The sequence below is a fragment of the Enhydra lutris genome, unplaced genomic scaffold (assembly GCF_002288905.1).
Source record: "Enhydra lutris kenyoni isolate GAN:26980312 unplaced genomic scaffold, ASM228890v2 scaffoldscaffold44, whole genome shotgun sequence".
NCBI classification, from domain to species: Eukaryota; Metazoa; Chordata; class Mammalia; order Carnivora; family Mustelidae; genus Enhydra; species Enhydra lutris.
This window is the reverse complement of record NW_019154128.1, coordinates 6601688-6621098: the sequence shown is the minus strand read 5'-3', so window position 1 is coordinate 6621098 and position 19411 is coordinate 6601688. Positions and strand designations below refer to the sequence as shown.

Below are 19411 nucleotides of genomic sequence, written 5' to 3'. Positions count from 1 at the left end.
GGGGGGTGGGAGGTTGGGGGATCCAGGTGGTGGGTATTGGAGAGGGCACGGATTGCATGGAGTACTGGGTGTGGTGCAAAAATAATGAATACTGTTACGCTGAAAAAATAAAAAATTAAAAAAATAATAAAAAAAAATAAAGGCCATGGGTGGGAGCAGAGCTGGCAAGTTTCCAGGGCAGAAAGGACACCAGTGAGGCTGGACATGAGAATAGTGCTAGGAGATGCAGCTCTAAATTATGGAGGGCCCCCTAGGTCATTGCGCATCTAGTCAAGGGAGATGCAGAGTTTTACGTGGTTTGACTTGTATTTTATCCAGATTCGGCTTCTGTGTCAAGGGTAGTCTGTAGGAATGCAGTGGTGGAAGCAGGGAGACCAGTTGGTGCCTGTTGCAAGAATCTGTTGAGAGATGATGATGTCTTGGACCAGGGTAGATCCAAGAGATAGGAGTATAGAAGTGGTGAGGCATGGTTGGGTTGGGTTTGTGTTTTGATGGTGGAACTAACAGAAATTGCCAACAGAGTGGATAACGGAGTATGAGTTTGCTAGAGTTGCTATAACAAAGTAGCACAGACTGGGTGGTTTAAACAACAGAAATTTATTTTCTCACAGTCCTGGGGACTAGAAGTCCAAGATCAAAGTGCCAGTAGATTTGGCTCTTTCTGGGGGCCACGAGGGGAAGCATCTATACAGGCCTCTCTCTTTGGCTTGCAGCTGGCCTCCAGCCTGCCTCTTTACGTGTCTGTGTCCAAATTTGCTTTAGTCACAGAGACGCCAGTCATATTGGATTGAGAACCGCCCTCATGATCTCATTTTCACTTAATTGCCACGTAAAGACTCTGTCTCCAAATAACATTCTGAGGTCTTAGGGGTGAGAACTTCAATCTGTGAATTTTTAGGGGGACACAATTCAGGCCTTAACATGGAATGTGAAAGAAGGAGAAGAATCAAAGTTGACATCAGGGGTTTTGGCCTGGTAGAGTGGTCATTAACTGAAATGGTGAAGACTGTAGGAGAAAATGCGTTCAATCTGGGAACATCAGATTTGACAACTAGATATCTAAGTGGGGACTGGCTTAGGACTTGACTAGGCAGCTGAATACTCCTTTCCAGGGCTTAGGGCGAGACTGGAGCAGGAAACACAAATGTGGGAGTTGGTGGCATAGAAATGCCATTAAAATCAGGAGACTGGGCAAGATGGCCTGAGAGCAAGCGGAGGTAAGGAGGACCAAGAGGGAACCCTGGGTCCTACATCAAGAGGCCAGAAAGAAGAAAAAGACCCAATGAAAGAGGTTGAGAAAGAGGTAGGAGGTGACCCAAGGGTGTGATTTTTTCTAGAAGCCCATGTGTTAAGCAGGAGAGGTCAGGAAAGGTGACGGCTAATGATTGGCCATTGGATTTATATTCTGGGGTCCTTGACGACCTCAATACGAGTAGCTTCAGCAGAGTTTTGGGGGCAAAAGCAGTGAATGTTCTAAAGAAAAGCAGATAAAGAGGAATTGGAGGAAGTATTAACACTTCTTTTTTTAAAGATTTTATTTATTTATTTGACAGACAGCAAGAGAGGGAACACAAGCAGGGGGTAGTGGGAGAGGGATAAGCAGGCTTCCTGCTGGGCAGAGAGCCCAATGCGGGGCTCGACTCCAGGACTCTGGGATCATGACCTGAGCCAAAGGCAGACGCTTAACAACTGAGCCACCCAGGCACCCCAAATATTAACACTTTTGAGTAGTGTCGCTGAAAGGAAAAGCAGGAAAATTACAAATGTTAAAAATATACATATTTTAATCTATAATTAGTAGATATTAGATATATGTATATCATGGCTCTATACAAAAATGTACCGAAAGTAACATTTATATATACATATATTTTATATACACATATATCCAGGTATGCACATATAAAAATACATATTAATCAGACAAGCTAAACATGGCTACTCAATTTTTTCCCGAGTGTGGTAGAAATGATGGTAAAAACAGGCTTGTGTTTGAGGTTTCTTTTTGGGGGGTGGGGGTTGGTCAATGTAGTACTAATTAATTGAAGCTTGGATTTTCTTTATTTCCAGGTTTAAGAAGTTCGATGACAAATACCTGCGGAAGCTTTTGATTCGCGAAAACCAACCCAAGTCAAGCATTGTGTCTTTATATAAAAAGCTTGAAATAAAACACGCTATCGAGATGGCAGAGACGGGGATGATAAGTACGGTTCCTTCTTTTGCATCTCTGAAGTAAGTACGGTTTTGCAAATAAAAGTACTACTAAGTTCATCTTTATAGTTTTTTGAAAGCAGTCATGGTAACAAATTTTCTCTATGCCCTAGACCTCCCAGAAGGATGAGATTCTGGTTAAAAAGTGAAGCCTAGAAATGTACCTTCTGTTATGTTACATCAGGTCCCATCATGTTGTGTTATTTTACAATTGGCTGGCCAGAAAATACCTTGTCATGTTTAGAGCAATTATGCCTTTGTTATATTTTCTTGCGGTAATTCATTGCTTTGGCAAAGTGCCTCTTCAGCAAGTATTTTGAAATGGAATATCTTAAGGTGTGTGATTGTAAGTATGCATGTAATTATATAGCTGTTTCCTCATAGATTATTTATCCAGTCATAGTTGAAGGCTTGCAAAGAACAGTCGTGATCACCTGGTACAGCGGTTCTCAACTGAGGCTGAACATTAGAAATATCTTAGGAGCATTTAAGTAATACAGATGTCCAGGCCCCGCCCACAGCAGTAAACCCCAAATCTCTGGGGGTAAGGCCCAGGTATGGGTATATTTTCTTTCTAAGTTCTTCAGCTATTTCCAGTATGCAGTCAGGATTGGGAGCCATTGTTTTTTCTGTCTCCCTAGTTTTAAAAATGAGGAAATGAAGATTCAGGGTAGTAAAGTGACTTATCCAAAATTTTAGAGCAAATCCATAGCAGGACAGTAACTGCTCAGTTAACCATAGGTCATTTTACCATGTAAACATCAATCCTTCCCTACCACAAAATGACAGAAATTACTGGTTCTGCTGATTTCTTCTTTCACTGATGAGCTTGAAGTACCTTTAAAATACATGTCACCTAATTAAAATATGATCTGTGGGAGAGCCGAAATGAGACATGAAATTCCAAATCACACCCAACCATATAAACTAGGCTTTTTACTAAGACTGTAAATCCCCTATTAAAAATATAGGAGTTTACACGATCCAGAAGAAAAAGAAACATGGTTAGGAGGGCTTGGAGGTACAGGCATTATACTTCCCTAAAAACAGTAGTGGTGTGAGCAGAATGACTAATTTATAGTCCCACCCTGCCATAATTCACCCTGTGACCTTAAGCTGGTTCATCTATTTCCCTGAGATCAAATTTCTTCCAAGTGGAAAATGGGACTAGACTTGATCTTTGTTTCCCTCTAACTTTACAAGTTAACGATCTTTCTTATGCACTATTCTGTTTGCAGTTGTAACAAGGGATAATTCAATTATTCAGCTTCACAAAAGAGAGCCAATGTCCTTGTGATCACAGGAGAAAAAAAATCTTAGTTTTACTCCCTGTTTATACTTCATTTAGAAACTGGTAATAAGCAGAGCAAAGGTAAAGGTTATGGAAGTGGGTAGCAGAATTAATGGTCAGCTGCACAGTTAGATAAATGAGTACCATATTGACCATTCCACATCTCCTGAAATGTTTTCTTTAAAGGAAATTAGAAGCAAAAAGGGAGGTAATAAAGAATTGTATTTCTGGCAGTAATGCACTAAGTGTTCTAGACAGACTATCCTAGGAAAACAACTAAGAAAAAAGAACCAAATATATTTTAAAAATTTGCTTAAAGGCTGGAAAGTACCAGGACAATGAGGAATTTCTTGGCTTAGAGTCAAAAGAAAAGGGAAGTCCAAGAAGATGGAACTGGCATTTGGTGCCCTTTTCCCCCTGGATCACAGAGAAATGATCTAAGAGTCTAAAAGGCTTAAACAGAAGTTTTGACAGACTGATTGGTCTTTGAGAATAAAATTGGAATTTAGGACCTACCAAGAAAGAAGAGCTCTTGTGCTCAGCTATAGGTTGTTACTTTAGGATTCTACACCTTAACCCTCAATGGAAAGAAGTCTGACCTAGAATTATCTCAATCCATGATTGTTTAAATCATCTGAGATCGATATTACTTTTATCCCAGCTGACTGAGAGAAATAAACTTAAATCTTCTCTGGAGGAAAATAAGATTATAAAGAGTCTTAAACTATCTCCATGATTTTTCATATATAATGTCTAGCAACCAATCAAAAACATGTAAGTAGATAAGGAAATGCTATTGGAACGTTTGAGAAAAAGATAAAAAAAAAAACAGTAGTAACAGACACGCAAGTGGGTTTCAGATAGTTGAGTTATGGACTTTAAAAGTATGTTTAAGGATGGAAAATGGCATCAACAATTTTGACATTGTCATGGAGATGATATAAATAAAAAAGACCTAAATGGAATATATGAGCTAAAAATTAACTAAATTTGGGATATCATTTGATAGTGTAAAAGATGTGACACAGCTATAGAGAGAATTGATTGATTGGAAGATAGGACAGAAGGAATAATCAGAATGAAGCATATAGTGAAAAAGACAATATGGAAAATATGGGAAACAAAGTAAGAAATATATGGGATATTATGAAATGTTCTGAAAGGAAATGAGAGATAAATTAGTAGGAATAGATTTTAAGAGATCATGACTGAGCATTTTCCCAAACAGATAAAAGACATGAACTATGACAAGCCCCAAGCAGATTAAGTAAGAAGAAAACCAAAACCAAAGGCTAGTAAAATTGCTACAAGTCAAAAACACAAAGAGAAAATTTTAAACATAATCAGAGGAAAAAAGAGACCTATTTTCTTCAAAAGAGAAAAAAAAAACATACCTGACAACTTAGTTTTCAACAAAAGCCATGGAAGCCATTGGCATCCTCCAAATTCTGAAAGAAAGTGACTGATGACTTAGGGGTCCATATCCTGCTAAAATATTCTTAAAAAAAAAAAGTAAAATAAAAATATTTTTAGATAGATAAAAAGCCATCATACTACATTGAATGATAGAATGTTTCAGACAGAAGGAAGAATCACCTAGAAGCTTTGAGATTAAGGAAGGAATTAAAATAATGGAAAAGATAAATATTTATAAAACCTAAATGAATAGTAATTGAATAAAATAATAATGTATGTGGGGTTTTGAGTGTAAATAGAATTAAAATTAACAACAAAAATAGCTTATAAATTGGAGGGAGGTGACTGGTGTTGTTGTATTCTAATGTTGTAATCCCACATAACCACTGAAAAAACAGTAAAAGAATGTAACAAGCTAACAGACCAGGGAAATAAAACAGCCAAATAAAATAAAATTTAAAAAGGCAACAGAGTAGAAAAAGCAAGTATAGAATAGAACAAATAGAATGCAAATATTAAGATGATAGCTTTAAACGCAAAGGTAATTACATTAAATATAAATTTATTCCATTTAAAAAGATGGGTGATCAGAATGGATGAAAATATACAACTCACTAGATGTTGCTTATAAGAGCTAGTGCTTTTATCTCAGAGTACAGAAAGTTTACAGGTGAAAGACTGATAAAAAGGTATCTTGTTGAAGCACTAAACAATAGAAAGTTTGTGTAATTATTTTCATAAAATGTAAACATTATGGGAAAATATTGCTAGGCATAAAGAGATTCATTTCATAATGATAAAAGGTCAATTCTAAAAGTAGATAGAAAAGTCTAAATTAGCATACAAATAATAACATAACCTCAAAATATATAAACCCAAACTCAACAGAGCCATAAGTAGAAATACACAAACTCATAATCATAGTGGATAATTGTATAGCTCTTCTCCTAGAAACTGACAGTACAAGCAGACAGACTTTCAGTAAAGATATAGAAGATTTCAACCACATAATAAACAAACAAGTCTTTAAAAGTTTCACACATGATATGTTCCCTTACCAGAAAGGAATCAAAAACAAAATAAAATCTCAAACAGTATAAAATCTCAAACAGTATAAAAAGTCAAATATCCCTTTACTTAGAAGTTAAATGAAAACTGAATCAAATAAATTATGATGTAAATCAGAAAATATTTTGAAAAGTATGACATATGAAAATATGTGTAAAACATTGTTTAAAGGAAATTTTTTTTAACATTTAATAAGAAAAACATTTTTTTAAACACTTAATGTCACTTAATGTTAAAAAAAAGAGTCAGGCTGAAAATCAGTAATCCATTCTAGGAACTTAGAAAAAGGAACAATAAATTAAACCCATAAAAGACCAGAAAATTTGAATAGTACTCAAGTATTAAGTTAATAAATCTGAATTGAAATTGTTTCCACAAAGTAATCCCCAAGGCCATTTGGCTTTATTTGTAAATTCTACCAAACATTTAAGGAGGAGATAAAACCAATCTTGCACAGACTTCTTCAGAAAGTAAGGCAAGATGGAAATCTTCCCAAATTGCCTTATGGGACTAGCATAATTTTGATCTTAAACCTGATATAGACACTTATACAGAAATAAAATTATATACAATATTTCTGTAAAAATTCCAAACATAATATTAGCAAACCCAATCCAGAGATATGTAAAAAGATATATATCAGAATAATTTTGACTTAGTCCAGGAATATAATGGTGGGTTAAAAGTAAAAAATCAATCAGTTGTTTGCCACTTTTACAGAATAAGAGAAGAGAAATCAAGGGTCATTATTTATCTGTAATCGAGGCAGAAAAATTATATGATAAAATTCGATATCTAGTCTTGATTTTTTAAAAAAGTATTTTATTTATTTATGAGAGAGAGAGTGTGTGTGCAAGCAGGGGGAGGAGCAGAGGGAGAGGGACAAGCAGAGTCTGCAGTGAGCTCAGAGCCTGACACAGGGCTCTATCTCACAACACTGAGATCATGCCTTGAGCAAAGATCAAATTGGACACTTAACCAACTGAGCCAGCCAGGTGCCCCTCTGTTCCTGATTAAAAAAAAAAAAAAAAAAAAAAAAAAATATATATATATATATATATATATATATATATATATATACATAACTAGACTAGAATAGAAGAAATCCTTTCTCAAGCTGATAAAGTTTATTCATGAATTATCTGTGGCGAATAGTATTTTTAATGTTGAAATGTTGAAGGGTTCACCTTAAGATTGGAACACAGTTGCATATCATTATGATTTCTATGAATATTGTACCACTGTTAAGCAAAAAAAAAAAAATTGAAAATTAAAGATAGGAAAAGAAGGCTGTCATTATTTCCAAATACCTTGATTGTTTTCACAGAAAATCCAAAAGAATCTATGGATAAATAATTAGACATAATAAATTAATTTATCCAAGTTTCTTAATACATGGTAAAAAAAAAAAATCAGTGGTAGTTTTCCCAAGTATCAACAAATAGAAAGTGACAGTTAAAAAAATGCTTGAGGAGCACCTGGGTGTTTCAGTAGGTTAAGCCTCTGCCTTCAGCTCAGGTCATGATCTCAGGGTCCTAGGATCGAGCCCCACATCGGGCTCTCTCTGCTGAGCAAGGAGCCTGTTTCCCCCTCTCTCTCTGCCTGCCAGAGTCTCTGCCTACTTGTGATCTCTCTCTGTCAAATAAATAAAACATTTAAAAAGAATAATAAAAATTAAAAAATGTTTGATTCAGAATAGTATCATGAAACATATATATCAGTATCAAACATCAGAATGTAATTTAGCGAATATGTGTGAAGCCTCTCCACAGAAAGTCCAAAACAGATAAAGACTATATTAATAAAAAGAAAGACTCAATATTATAAGATTTTCAGTTCTTCTCAAATTGATGTATGGATTCAAAGCAATTTTATTAAAAATCCCAGTGTGTTTGTGTGTATCTGTGTCATTAGACAGTCTGGTCCTAAAATTTCTGTGGAAATGTAAAGGGCCCAAATTAACCAAGACAAAATTGTCTTCAAAGCTGAAGAACAAATTTGGAGGATTTATACTATTAGGTAGCAAGACTTTCTATAAAGCTCCTGTGACTGAGACAGTGGGATACTGAACAAAGACAAAATGACAAATAGACCAGTGGAACAAAGTAAGAGTTTGGAAGAGACCCACACATATACGAATAATTATTAATGTCAACGTTTATAGCACAAAGCTGTAGGGAAAAGATGGCCTTAAAATAATGGCCCTGGGTCAGTTAAGGATCCATATGGAGATTAAGTGGAATTGAACACAACTTCACATTATATCAAGCCAATGACTATCATAGGTATGCATGGGAGTGGGGAAACAATAAAGCTTTTATTATATGAGAGAATTATATTATACATCTCATATATAAAATCTCATATATATATTATGTATTTTATCTCATATATATTATATATCTCAAATATAATTTATAAATATAAACTATATATTTCATATATATTATATAGCTCATATATATCTCATATATAAAATCTCATGTATATTATATATCTCATATATAAAGCTATATCATATTATATATCTCATATACAAAATTATATGAGAGAATATCCTGTTACTGTTGTGATAGGAAAATATTTCATTAAAGGAATGAAAACACAAACCATGAAATGGAAGATGATACTTGCCTCACAGAAAACTGAGAAAGTTCAAAAAAAAAAAAAAAAGATAGTCCCATGGAAAAATGGACAAGAGATTTGTTCAGGCAGTTTACAAAATAGGATATCCAAATAGCCAATAATCATATGTGTTCCAAAATATGTATGTGAGAATACTCATAAAGCATTATTTGTCATAGCCAAAATTCAGAAATAGGGCAAATACGCCTCAACAGAAAAATGGATAAATTGTAATATGGTCATGTAATGGGATATCATACAATGAATAAAATGAACAAAGCACAGCTACATGGGATAACACAGAGGAATCTCTAACACGATGCCAAACAAAAGAAGCGAAATTTAAATGATTACCTACTCTAAAAAAATAAATATATACCTACATAAATAAATAAATAAATAAATAAATAAATAAATAAGATTACCTATTGTAGTAGTAGGTACTCTCCATTTATATAGGTAAGACTCCATTTATATAGAGTTCAAATTCAGGTACAACTATTCTGTCAGCTCAGAAGTTAGGATGGTGGTTGTTTTGTCAAAGAACACGGAAGTAGAGATGGTTGGGGGGTGAAATATGATGTGGTTTCTGGGGTTTTAGTCCATGTTCTGTTTTTTGACTTGGGTAGCAGTTATACAAGTACATTCGCTTTGTGATAGTTCATTGAGCCCCACATGTAAGATTCATGTACTTTTCTCTTTTGAATTATATTCCAGTAAAATATATTTTACGTATAAACAAGGGAGGTAGTTGTGCACTTACCGCTAGAGTTATACAAACATTTGTTGGATAAAACCAGAATATCAGATCCCTAAAAGTTGGTCCTCTTGACCTTCTAGTCCTTCTAAAATTCTGTGAATTAACTTAGCTGATCAAAAAACCCTATTAGAAACCTGGACAGCTGTCCAAACAACAATGCCTCTGTCTAAGAAGATGCTTCCTAAAAACTCATCCATGCAATTGAGGTTGAGGCAAAAATGAATCATGTATAGTTAGTTAGGCAAGTCTGTTCTGCTGAAGCCTTAGATTTCTGCGTTCATTCCTTTGTGTTTCTCCATTACCCTTTGGGCATAGGTAATTAATATTATACTTGTTTTTCAGTAACAAGTTTGCTTTAAAACAAAAAATAAGAGAACTGTGCTCTTCAATTGGTATGTCCCTAGCCTGTCTTCCTTAAGACCTGCATTAATGTATATTAACCTTCTCAGCTTTAATTTTTCTTCTTATTTATGTATTTTATTGTACTATATATTTTTGTAGGTCCCCTCAAAGCCTTTTTGAAGCAGTTAGAATAGAACTGTATAAATACAGTTGGCTCTCATTGTTGGCAGTAGTTATGTTCTACAAAATTGCCATGAATGCAGATTTGTGAATACCAAATGCTTGCTCCTAGGAGAAATGCAGGTTTAGGTCCTTATGAGCCTCTGGCCCTGAAGACATTTTCCTCAACCAGCTGATACATAACTTGTTTTATGTATGTTTCCATTTAAAGACACACCCTATTATTTATATTTATATATATGTGTGTGTATATATATATGTGTGTATATATATATATATATATATATATATCTGACATGGCTTTTCTCTGGAAGGCACATTACAGCTTTTGCTCGGGAATGTTTGACAGCACTTCAGACCTACACTTCAGGGCCATTTTAAGCAGTGAAGTCACCAAACAAAGCACAACCGTGTGGAAAATGTGTCATTAAATAGACCATGGAAAGGACATTTGTTTACAGTACAGGAGCTGAAACAAGAAGGCAGAACATCGCCATGTTCAGCCTCATCTAGGAACCTGTGTTTTGTGGAACTCAAATTTTCCCCCACTTTGCACATGTCTATGAAAAAGTGTTAATGAGTATTGGCACTGTGTTTATAAATAAATTTTAGCAAGTAGGTGACTTTGACTTTGCAAATATGAAATCCTTGAATAATGATGATTGATTATATATACCTACCTATTATAAACAGTGTCTTTGCAGATATTTTTAATGAAGTGTTTAAAAGAGTAGGCCTAAATAGCAGAATGTAGAAAATTAAGTTTCTGTTGGAACAAAACCCAATTGTGTGTTACCATCTTAAGGAGTATTAAAAATAATAAAGTGATAGCATTATAAGTTACTACAGTTTTTCTTCCTTAAAAAATACTTGTGTGAAAAAAAATAATTGCATGAACAGACTGAAAACTTGGGCACAATTAAACTCATTTTGAATAATTTTGACACTGAAAAGTTTTAGAGTTTGGAGTTATTTTAAAATATTGAATACTCCTTAAGTGTATTCTTTAGCTAAGATTCTTAATCTTAAATGATATTCTTCTTAAATGATATCATATCTCCAAAAAGGAAAATTTAGGATTCCAATGTTTGTTGCATAGTAAAAGATACTCTTTTTCTAACTTTTCACAGTGATTGTCGTGAAGAAAAAATACGGAAGCTCACACCTGGTGAAATGGATGAAATTCGAGAAATATTATCCAGAAATCTCTATCAAATCCGTCAGCGAGTAAGAATAATCTATTTATTTATTTATTTATTAAGGATTTTATTTATTTATTTGACAGAGAGATCACAAGTAGGCAGAGAGGCAGGCAGAGAGAAAGGGGGAAGCAGGCTCCCTGCTGAGCAAAGAGCCCGAGGTGGAACTCAATCCCAGGACCCTGAGATCGTGACCTGAGCCGAAGGCAAAGGCTTAACCCACTGACCCACCCAGGCACCCAAGAATAATTTATTTAGAAAACTATTTCCTTGCCTTTGGCTAAAAATATGCTTCCGATTGTCTGCTACTCAGTTGTAGCAGAGATTGCCCAACAGTGACACCAACCTTTTTGCGTGTCCCGCACCAGGCATCTTCTCTTCTCTGAGAGTCCTATCCTGTTAAGCCCTCTCAGACGCTATGGGGAAAGGATAAGAGTCTTCCAGGAGTTCTGCTTCTATGGATTTGGAGATAAAAGCATCTGAGTTAACTAATTGTGGCTCTCTTTTAATTTTTTTTTTCAATGAAATAGCTTTATAACTTACAGAAAACTTACAGCTTTAAGAAAACTTTTTAAAATGTATTTAATCTTCCTTGTTATTCATTAAGTACTATAGTTTCTCCCTTTAATGTATCTCCCGAGTGACTTCTTTCATTGCTGTTCCATTGTTTTCTTTTTTTTTTAAATAAAGATTTTATTTATTTATTTGAGAGAGAGAGAGAGATAGAAAGTACAAGCTGGGGGCAGAGGAAGAGGGAGAGACAGACTCCCCCCTGAGCAGGGAATCCTATGAGGGCCTCAATCCCAGTACCCCAAGATCATGGCCTGAGCCTTAACTGACTGAGCTACCCAGGTGCCCCTGCCGTTCCATTACTAACACTTCATTCTACCAATTGGCTAATAATATAGCTAACATTTCGAGAATGCATACAGTTGGCCACGCCCCATTGCAACATGTATTAACTCAATCCTCCAAGGGGTGTTACTCTTATTTCCATTTTATAGATGAATAACTTAAGATACAGTGTTGGGGGAAGGTGTCACACAGTCCACATAGTCTGTCAGGAGCCTTCCTCACTCATGTTGGGGTCATTTCTGTACTTTCTTGCTGGTCTCCCCAAAGACTGTCCTCATTCCATCACTCATTACTCTTGCTCTGCCTTTTTCCCCACAGCATGTTTAATGGCAGCATTCTCCTACTTAAAATGAAACAAACAACAGTTATTGCTTATAGGCTAAACTCTTCTTTCAGAATTTGGGGTCTCTGATTCCGAGTTCCACTGTGGCCAACCTTACATCTCCCTCCTGTCCCCCAAATACCCAAGTTCTGTCTTTCTTCCTTGGCCTGTTCCTCTCTTCTCTGTCTCCACTTGGAACGGCCCACGCGTTCCTGTCAGCTGCCCCATATCCTGCACGTTTTCAGGTTTCCTCAAAACCTCCATATTATTCCCAGCCCTTTCAATGGGATAGCACTTGGAGCTCATCCCATGCCACACAGTTTTAGCATTTCAGGATTTATATTATTATGTTAGCCTTTGATGTCCAACTAGCGAACACATTTCTCAAGGCAGGTTTTGAGCCTTATTCTCTGTCCCTTTCACGGTTTCTTCAAGATTTAATATAGTTCAGGACACAGGGATATTTCCAAGAAATACATATTTATTCTATCAGAAATTGAACTTGATGACTAATTGCAATTCATTTTAGGAAACTTATAAAACTAAAAATGCATACCATGCACAGCCCTGGTCTAGAAATTTTTTTTTTTTTTAAGATTTTATTTATTTGATAGCGATCACAAGTAGATGGAGAGGCAGACGGGGGCGGGGGGGGAAAGCAGGCTCCCCGCTGAGCAGAAAGCCTGATGTGGGGCTCGATCCCAGGACCCTGGGATCATGACCCGAGCCGAAGGCAGAGGCTTTAACCCACTGAGCCACCCAGGTGCCCCCTGGTCTAGAAATTTTACTGCTCTAAATACCAGCACATGGTTATCCCTAATTCTAGCAGCAGCTTTTTCAGTTTGACAACCTAGTTGAAAAGAAGGGTTCGGAAGTTAATCAAAAGGACGTGGCACCACCAAGTGGCCCAAAGTGGTTTGTCTTTATACCAGTAATTCCTATTCAATAGAGAATGTATAAAGATGAATTGTGTTCTTTCCCCAGCTGTTAATGATGGCTACATACATACAAAGTAGCTCAAGGTAGACAGAAGTACTTGATGAATTCCATCATTCTTCTGATTTATGAAGATCACACTTCTCAGTGAAAAATAACTTACAAACTTTTATTAGAAGACAAGAGCTTTCAAATTTTGAACAAATGTTAACTTTTTTTCCCCATGTGTGTTAACTCTTGTGCTTTTTATTTATTTATTTTTCTGCTCTGCACATTCATTAAGTGCCTCACTCAGGTGCAAAATCAAAGCAACCTAGTAACGTTTTGGAATCTCTGGGGTAGCAATCTGTTTTTCTTGTAAAATGTCTCCTGTGTTTTCGTTTCAGACTCTGTCCTACAACAGACACAATCTGACGGCTGACACAAGCGAGCGACAGGCCAAGGAGATTCTAATCCGACGGAGGCACAGTTTGCGAGAAAGTATCAGGAAAGACAGCAGCTTGAACCAGGAGCGCCGGGTAACTGTTGTTTGTTACCATTTGTCTGGGACGAGGAAGGCTTCCAAGAGTAGAACCAACCAACTGCTGTTCTGGAGGTCCTACTGACAGAATGGCCTGCTGAGGGTTGATTCACAGGAATTCTGGGATGGTGTTAATTGTGTGAAGTTTTTCTAGATGTTTCTAGAACACCTATTGTGTTCCAGGCACTGTTGTAGGCACTTGTGGGTGAATGAAACAGACAAGGCTACCTTTGCGTGGGCCCAGCAATGGAATGTGTTATCTGTTAAGTTAGTAGGCAGTGAGTGCTTGAGGAGGGAGATGGGGAGGACAGGAAAGGGTCAGTCAAGTTACAAATTTAAGCAGCATGGCTGGACCAAGCTACATTTGGAAAGTCCTATTTGATCTCCTCAGGGAGAGGTTGCAAGCCGCTTGTGCTGGAACTGCAGAATCACAGCAGCTGGGGGTGTAAGTGTCCACCTTTTCATTTGGCCCCGGGCACTGTCAACAAATAAGGGAAATCTTTTTTTTTTTTTTTAATTTATTTATTTGACAGAGAGAGATCACAAGTAGACAGAGAGGCAGGCAGAGAGAGAGGAGGGAAGCAGGCTCCCTGCTGAGCAGAGATCCCGAAGCGGGGCTTGATCCCAGGACCCTGGGATCATGACCTGAGCCGAAGGCAGAGGGTTTAACCTGCTGAGCCACCCAGGTGCCCCAAGGAAAATCATTTTTAAATGACATTATGATTGATTGATTTCACAAAGCAGACACTGCATCTTAGCATTTTTTTTTTTAATTTGAGTATAATTGACACACAATGTTGCATTAGTTTTAGGATTGCATCTCATTTTTAATAATATTCACTATTGGGTCATCAGAGACCAAAATGATAATATGTGAACAAGAAGATTATCTTTTTTTTTTTTTTAATGTGAAAATGTGGAAGCACTGATTAAGTTAAAGAAAGTAGAGATTGTGGCATTTGAATTGTGGGCTAATCAGCTATGGTAATACTTTTCATTCTATCATTTTCAAGACTTACTAAAGAAATGAAAACTTAAATATGCTACATTTTTCATATATTTTCTTTCCATATATGTAGGTTCTACTTTTTTTTTTTTAGTAATACTCTTATAAATAAGTGTCTCTGTAGCTTCTCTTTAAGAAGACTCTATGGTTTTCCTTATTATTTCATTATTCTTATTTCTAATGGTCCCACTTTACTTTCATTTTCATTAATACTGATTTCTATTTTATTTTTAGAAGAGAGTTAGTTGTTTGAAGGGAAATAATTACTACTTGGAACTTTATTCACCATCCCCACAGCCCCTCACAAAGTGATTTTGGAATAGAGAAGTACAAATTTAATTTTTAACATCAGGGTTTGATATAAGATTTTAAATTTCTGGTACACAATAAATGGCAACTGCAGAGTCTAAGTAAGATTTTCCATGTTTTCCACAGGCGTCCACTTCAACTTCTCGATACTTATCCTTACCAAAAAATACAAAGCTTCCAGAAAAGCTTCAAAAGAAAAAGAATATTTCTAATGCAGGTAATGAATTTAGTTGGAGCAGAATGAGTAAATTTATTAACTAATGTTCATAAAATAGAGAATTTCCCCATCCTTTTTCTTCATGAAGGACAATGAGCTTAATGATTTGCAAGCCTAAAATAATAATATGGTGACTTATTTTAGCATCATGAGCTTTTTGGATGGAGTTTCTATACACATTATAAATAACTGAGTCCATTATTTACCATAATGATTCTATTGGATATAGCAAAAGCAAGTGCTGTCACCTGTGATCAGTGAACAGGTAAACAGAAATAATTTATAAATTTGTAAATTTGCAAAGGTATATTTAAATTTTTACAATTTTCATATATTTTCATAAAGGGAGCCATAAATTTTACTTCTGCCCCAAATCGTTAAAGTTTTGACATATAAAGTCTAAATATCTCTTTATTTAATGATAATCTTTATGTAGACGCCAAGCCATTTTCTGTGAACCCCAGGAGCAGTATATTAGGATACCATGTTATTAAAATGTAGGATGTTAGGGTAACCCCCTTTTATTTTTGGTTGTTTATTTAATTAAACAAGAAGAGGAAAGTCTAATGTCTAACCTGGTGGTGACAGGTGAGATGAGAAATGAGAAGGGAGTTCAGGCAGCACGCATCCACCAAAACACTCTTTCGTCCCGAGAATCTCAGCCCCCATCTGCTGTCCTCCCCACAGTTCTCTAGGACCTGAATTTTGACAACCAGCTAGTTCTGATCACGTGTCTCCCCCCTGTTTGGAAAGTGTGCATTGGTATTTCGGCCCTTATGAAAACATAAAGGAGAGAAAGAAGGTTGTCTCTGAGATTCCAGATCAAGACATGAATTTTCAGAATAGCAGCTAATTGCTGGTCTGCTTTCTGTGTGCCAGACACGGAGCAGAGCCCTCCTGGGGTTGTTCTGATGGGGCAGGTGGGAGCACAGCGGCTGCTGCCCGAGAGTCTCACTTTGAGAGCCAGCTCCACTGCTTACTAATCTCCTGAACTCCAGTTACTTCCCCTGGCAAATGGGTGATTATGAGGATTGAATAGGTAAATGCACTTAAAAGAGCTTATCGTGACAGTTGCCTGGTACACATTAAGCCCTTCACTGTGGGTGTGCACATTCAACATGAACGTCCACAGAGACTGTTACGCCCAGGTCTGTGGGCTAGAGGTAGTGAGCCCTCTGATCCCCCCCCCTGCCCCGCCCCCCAGGGCCTGAGGGCACAGCAGGTGCTGGACCGGCTCATGCATTGCTGAGTCACTCCCAATCCCTTCTCTCTGACACACTTGCCCACGTTGTCCTTCTTCTGCTCTGTGGTAGGCGGCAACAGCAGTGACTCAGACACAGATGTTGGGACCACCGTCCTCAATCTGCAGCCCCGAGCAAGGCGCTTCTTGCCAGAACAGTTCTCAAAGAAAGGCCCCCAGCCCTATAAGATGGAATGGAAGAATGAGGTAGACGTTGATTCCGGACAGGGGCAGCCTTGTGCCTCCCCAACTCCCCACAGCAAAGAGGGGGGCACCCAGACCCCAGGCATGCTACGGCAGCCCCTTCTCTCCAAAGGCCAGTTTGGCCCCGTGAAGGAAGACAGTGGGACTGAAGGCGTCCTACCCAAGCCACCACCCAGGCTGGTCCGAAGGGCATCAGAACCTGGCAACCGGAAAGCCCGATTTGGAAGTGAGAAGCCTTAATGGAAATGGCCAAAGCAGAACTGGGATGACTGACCCAGCACGGCTGGGATTTGTTACTCTGAAATCTGACACAACAGTGGGATCCATTTAATACCCTCTATGCATCTAAATACTTTCATTGGGTAGTAGAGTCATGCCATTGACTGACGGGATGAATGCTTAACCCAAGAAGAGGAAAAATCAAAGAAAAAAAGCCTCATAAAATGCCTTTTATGACTTCTCGCTAGCACTTATATTCTTCACAAGCCTAAAGAAAAAAATTGTGTGCCTTTGTTGAACTTGAACGACAGAACTTGAAGTTTTTAACACACCCATGTTGGTGAAAATTTTAATATATACATATATGCCTCAAATTTTATTTATGAAAACCTATGTATATCTGTAATCAGTTTGTAAGCGAAGGGCGTTAAAAATACTCTACATCTTTCCAGGGCGTAAAGGGCAGCTCCGGGAGGACGGTGGACCATCTGCTCAGAGCCAAGGTGTTTTCTCATCCTGAGCTGATGAGCGGTGGGTAAAGGAAGAGCACAGCATGGAGAAGGGATGCCTGGTGAACTCAGACTGGGGAGGCAGTCAGAACGTTTGGGCAGATGAGAAGGCCTGGCTCCCACAATGTAGATTCCCATGAAATAATGAGTCAGCTGGATTTAATTTGCTCCTCATGCTACCGGACGTTTGAGGGTGACCTAGAGATTCCATCTCTTGTGTGTGTTTGAATGGTGCAAAGAGAAAGGCTGTGTGGGTGACACGGTGTATGACAGACTTGGTGGCAGCTTTGGATGAAGTTCCAGCGTGTGGGCCTTATGGTGTATGTGGGGAGACAAGGCAGCCGCTTACAACTTGTTGGCAGGTTTTACATTGCGCAATACTGGGAGGAGGATGCAGGAGATTCCCTTTCATGCCCATCTATGACTACCTGCTATAGAATTTTCCTGTAGAACATTCTAGAACTTTGAAAACAGATCAGAGGCTCCAAGCAGTCATTTTATATAGACAGTATTCCGATGTTTAACAAATTGGTGAGAGTTCGGGTTTTGAAATTTATTCAGGAAGCACTTTGGAGACTATAGGAGTTGTATTTTTTTTCTTTTTTGCACTACTCTATAATTTATCTTTTTGCCCCTCAATAAAGTAGTGACTCAAATTCTTTATATAAAAATGGATGCTACTCATCTGAGTACTTTTTAGAAGTACAGCAGAAAGACAAGAAGTGGAATATAATCATTAAAGATTAATATTTGAATTTCCATCTTAAACTATAGATTTTATTGGCCTTTTTTTCCCTCCCCGAAAAAATCCTCTTTAAAACTGAACTGGAGGGACGCCTGGGTGGCTCAGTCATTAAGCGTTTTCCTTCAGCTCATGTCATGATCTCAGGGTCCTGGGATCGAGCCCCACATCGGGCTCCCTGCTTGGCAGGAAGCCTGCTTCTTCCTCTCCCTCTCCCCCTGCTTCTGTTCCCTCTCTTGCTGTTTCTCTGTGTGTCAAAAAAATAAATTTAATCTTAAAAAAACAAAAAAACTGGACTGGAACAAGACTCTAAATGTCTGGGTTTAAATACAAGTGAGGCCATGCATACAGTCCCCTCGTTGTGCATTGGAGATGCAACCAAGGATACAAACGACCACAGTATTGTTAGTGGGAAAACATTAATGAATTTGACTATACCCAGAAATCCCCAGGGCTGTTTGTCCTATCCTCTCCCTTTAACCCCACCAATGTGGAGAAATAAATCTACCCTTTCTCTTATCTTCCACAGTCTTGGGATACTGCTACGTTGGGCGTGAGGCAGAGGGAAAGATAAACGCACAAGGTACAAGTGTATGAAGAGCACAATTTCCTTCCCAAACTCTTCCATGTTGATCAGTGAAGGCAGGACAGACACCATTTGAAAACTGTAAGCTTAGGACTCTGTGCCAAGTATCTTAATTTTAAATGAAAATATTTATATAAATAAATATATATAATATTTTATCTATTTCCTCCTGAAAAGAAATTAAAACTGACTTTTAACTTAGAATTTTATTATAGGAATGTGATTCATCAAGAGAAGATATATATTTTTGAGAATGCCGAGAGTAAATTTTTATAACTTAATGAAAAGAAAGTTTAAAGTGGAAATTGACCTTAAAAATACATTTCCTGATTTTTTTCTGGTACCCTAGAATAATAAATATTATAATATTATAATAGATACTATAATTTTCTGGAACCAAAGGAGAAAACATGGAAGTTTTATTGAATTTCTTCTTGTTAAGCAGGTAGACCAAATTCAGCTTGCACTGATTAAAAGTCATAAAGAATTTGGTTGACACTGTATGAACTAAAAAAAAAAAAAGGAGCACGTATGTCATCTTATTATCAGTTTAATTTTCATATTTGTTAGATGACAAAAGCAATGAAAAATTTGACTTCATTTTGCTTTTTCTCTATACTTTTTTTTCAAATAAAATTATTAAGTCTAGACATT

The 19411-nt window shown here is 37.1% G+C and overlaps 1 protein-coding gene across 1 annotated transcript in view; it reads left to right on the top strand.

Annotated features, from left to right (window-relative positions):
- Window positions 1-18279, top strand: part of LOC111155881 (solute carrier family 9 member A2) — a 104149-nt gene extending 85870 nt beyond the window's left edge. The window contains exons 8-12 of the mRNA XM_022516332.1: window positions 2071-2232; window positions 11024-11120; window positions 13592-13723; window positions 15167-15257; window positions 16571-18279. Of these exons, the coding sequence (XP_022372040.1) occupies window positions 2071-2232; window positions 11024-11120; window positions 13592-13723; window positions 15167-15257; window positions 16571-16941 (853 nt within the window). The 3' untranslated portion in view covers window positions 16942-18279. The remainder of the gene's footprint in view (window positions 1-2070; window positions 2233-11023; window positions 11121-13591; window positions 13724-15166; window positions 15258-16570) is intronic.
- The last annotated feature ends 1132 nt before the right edge of the window (window positions 18280-19411 follow it).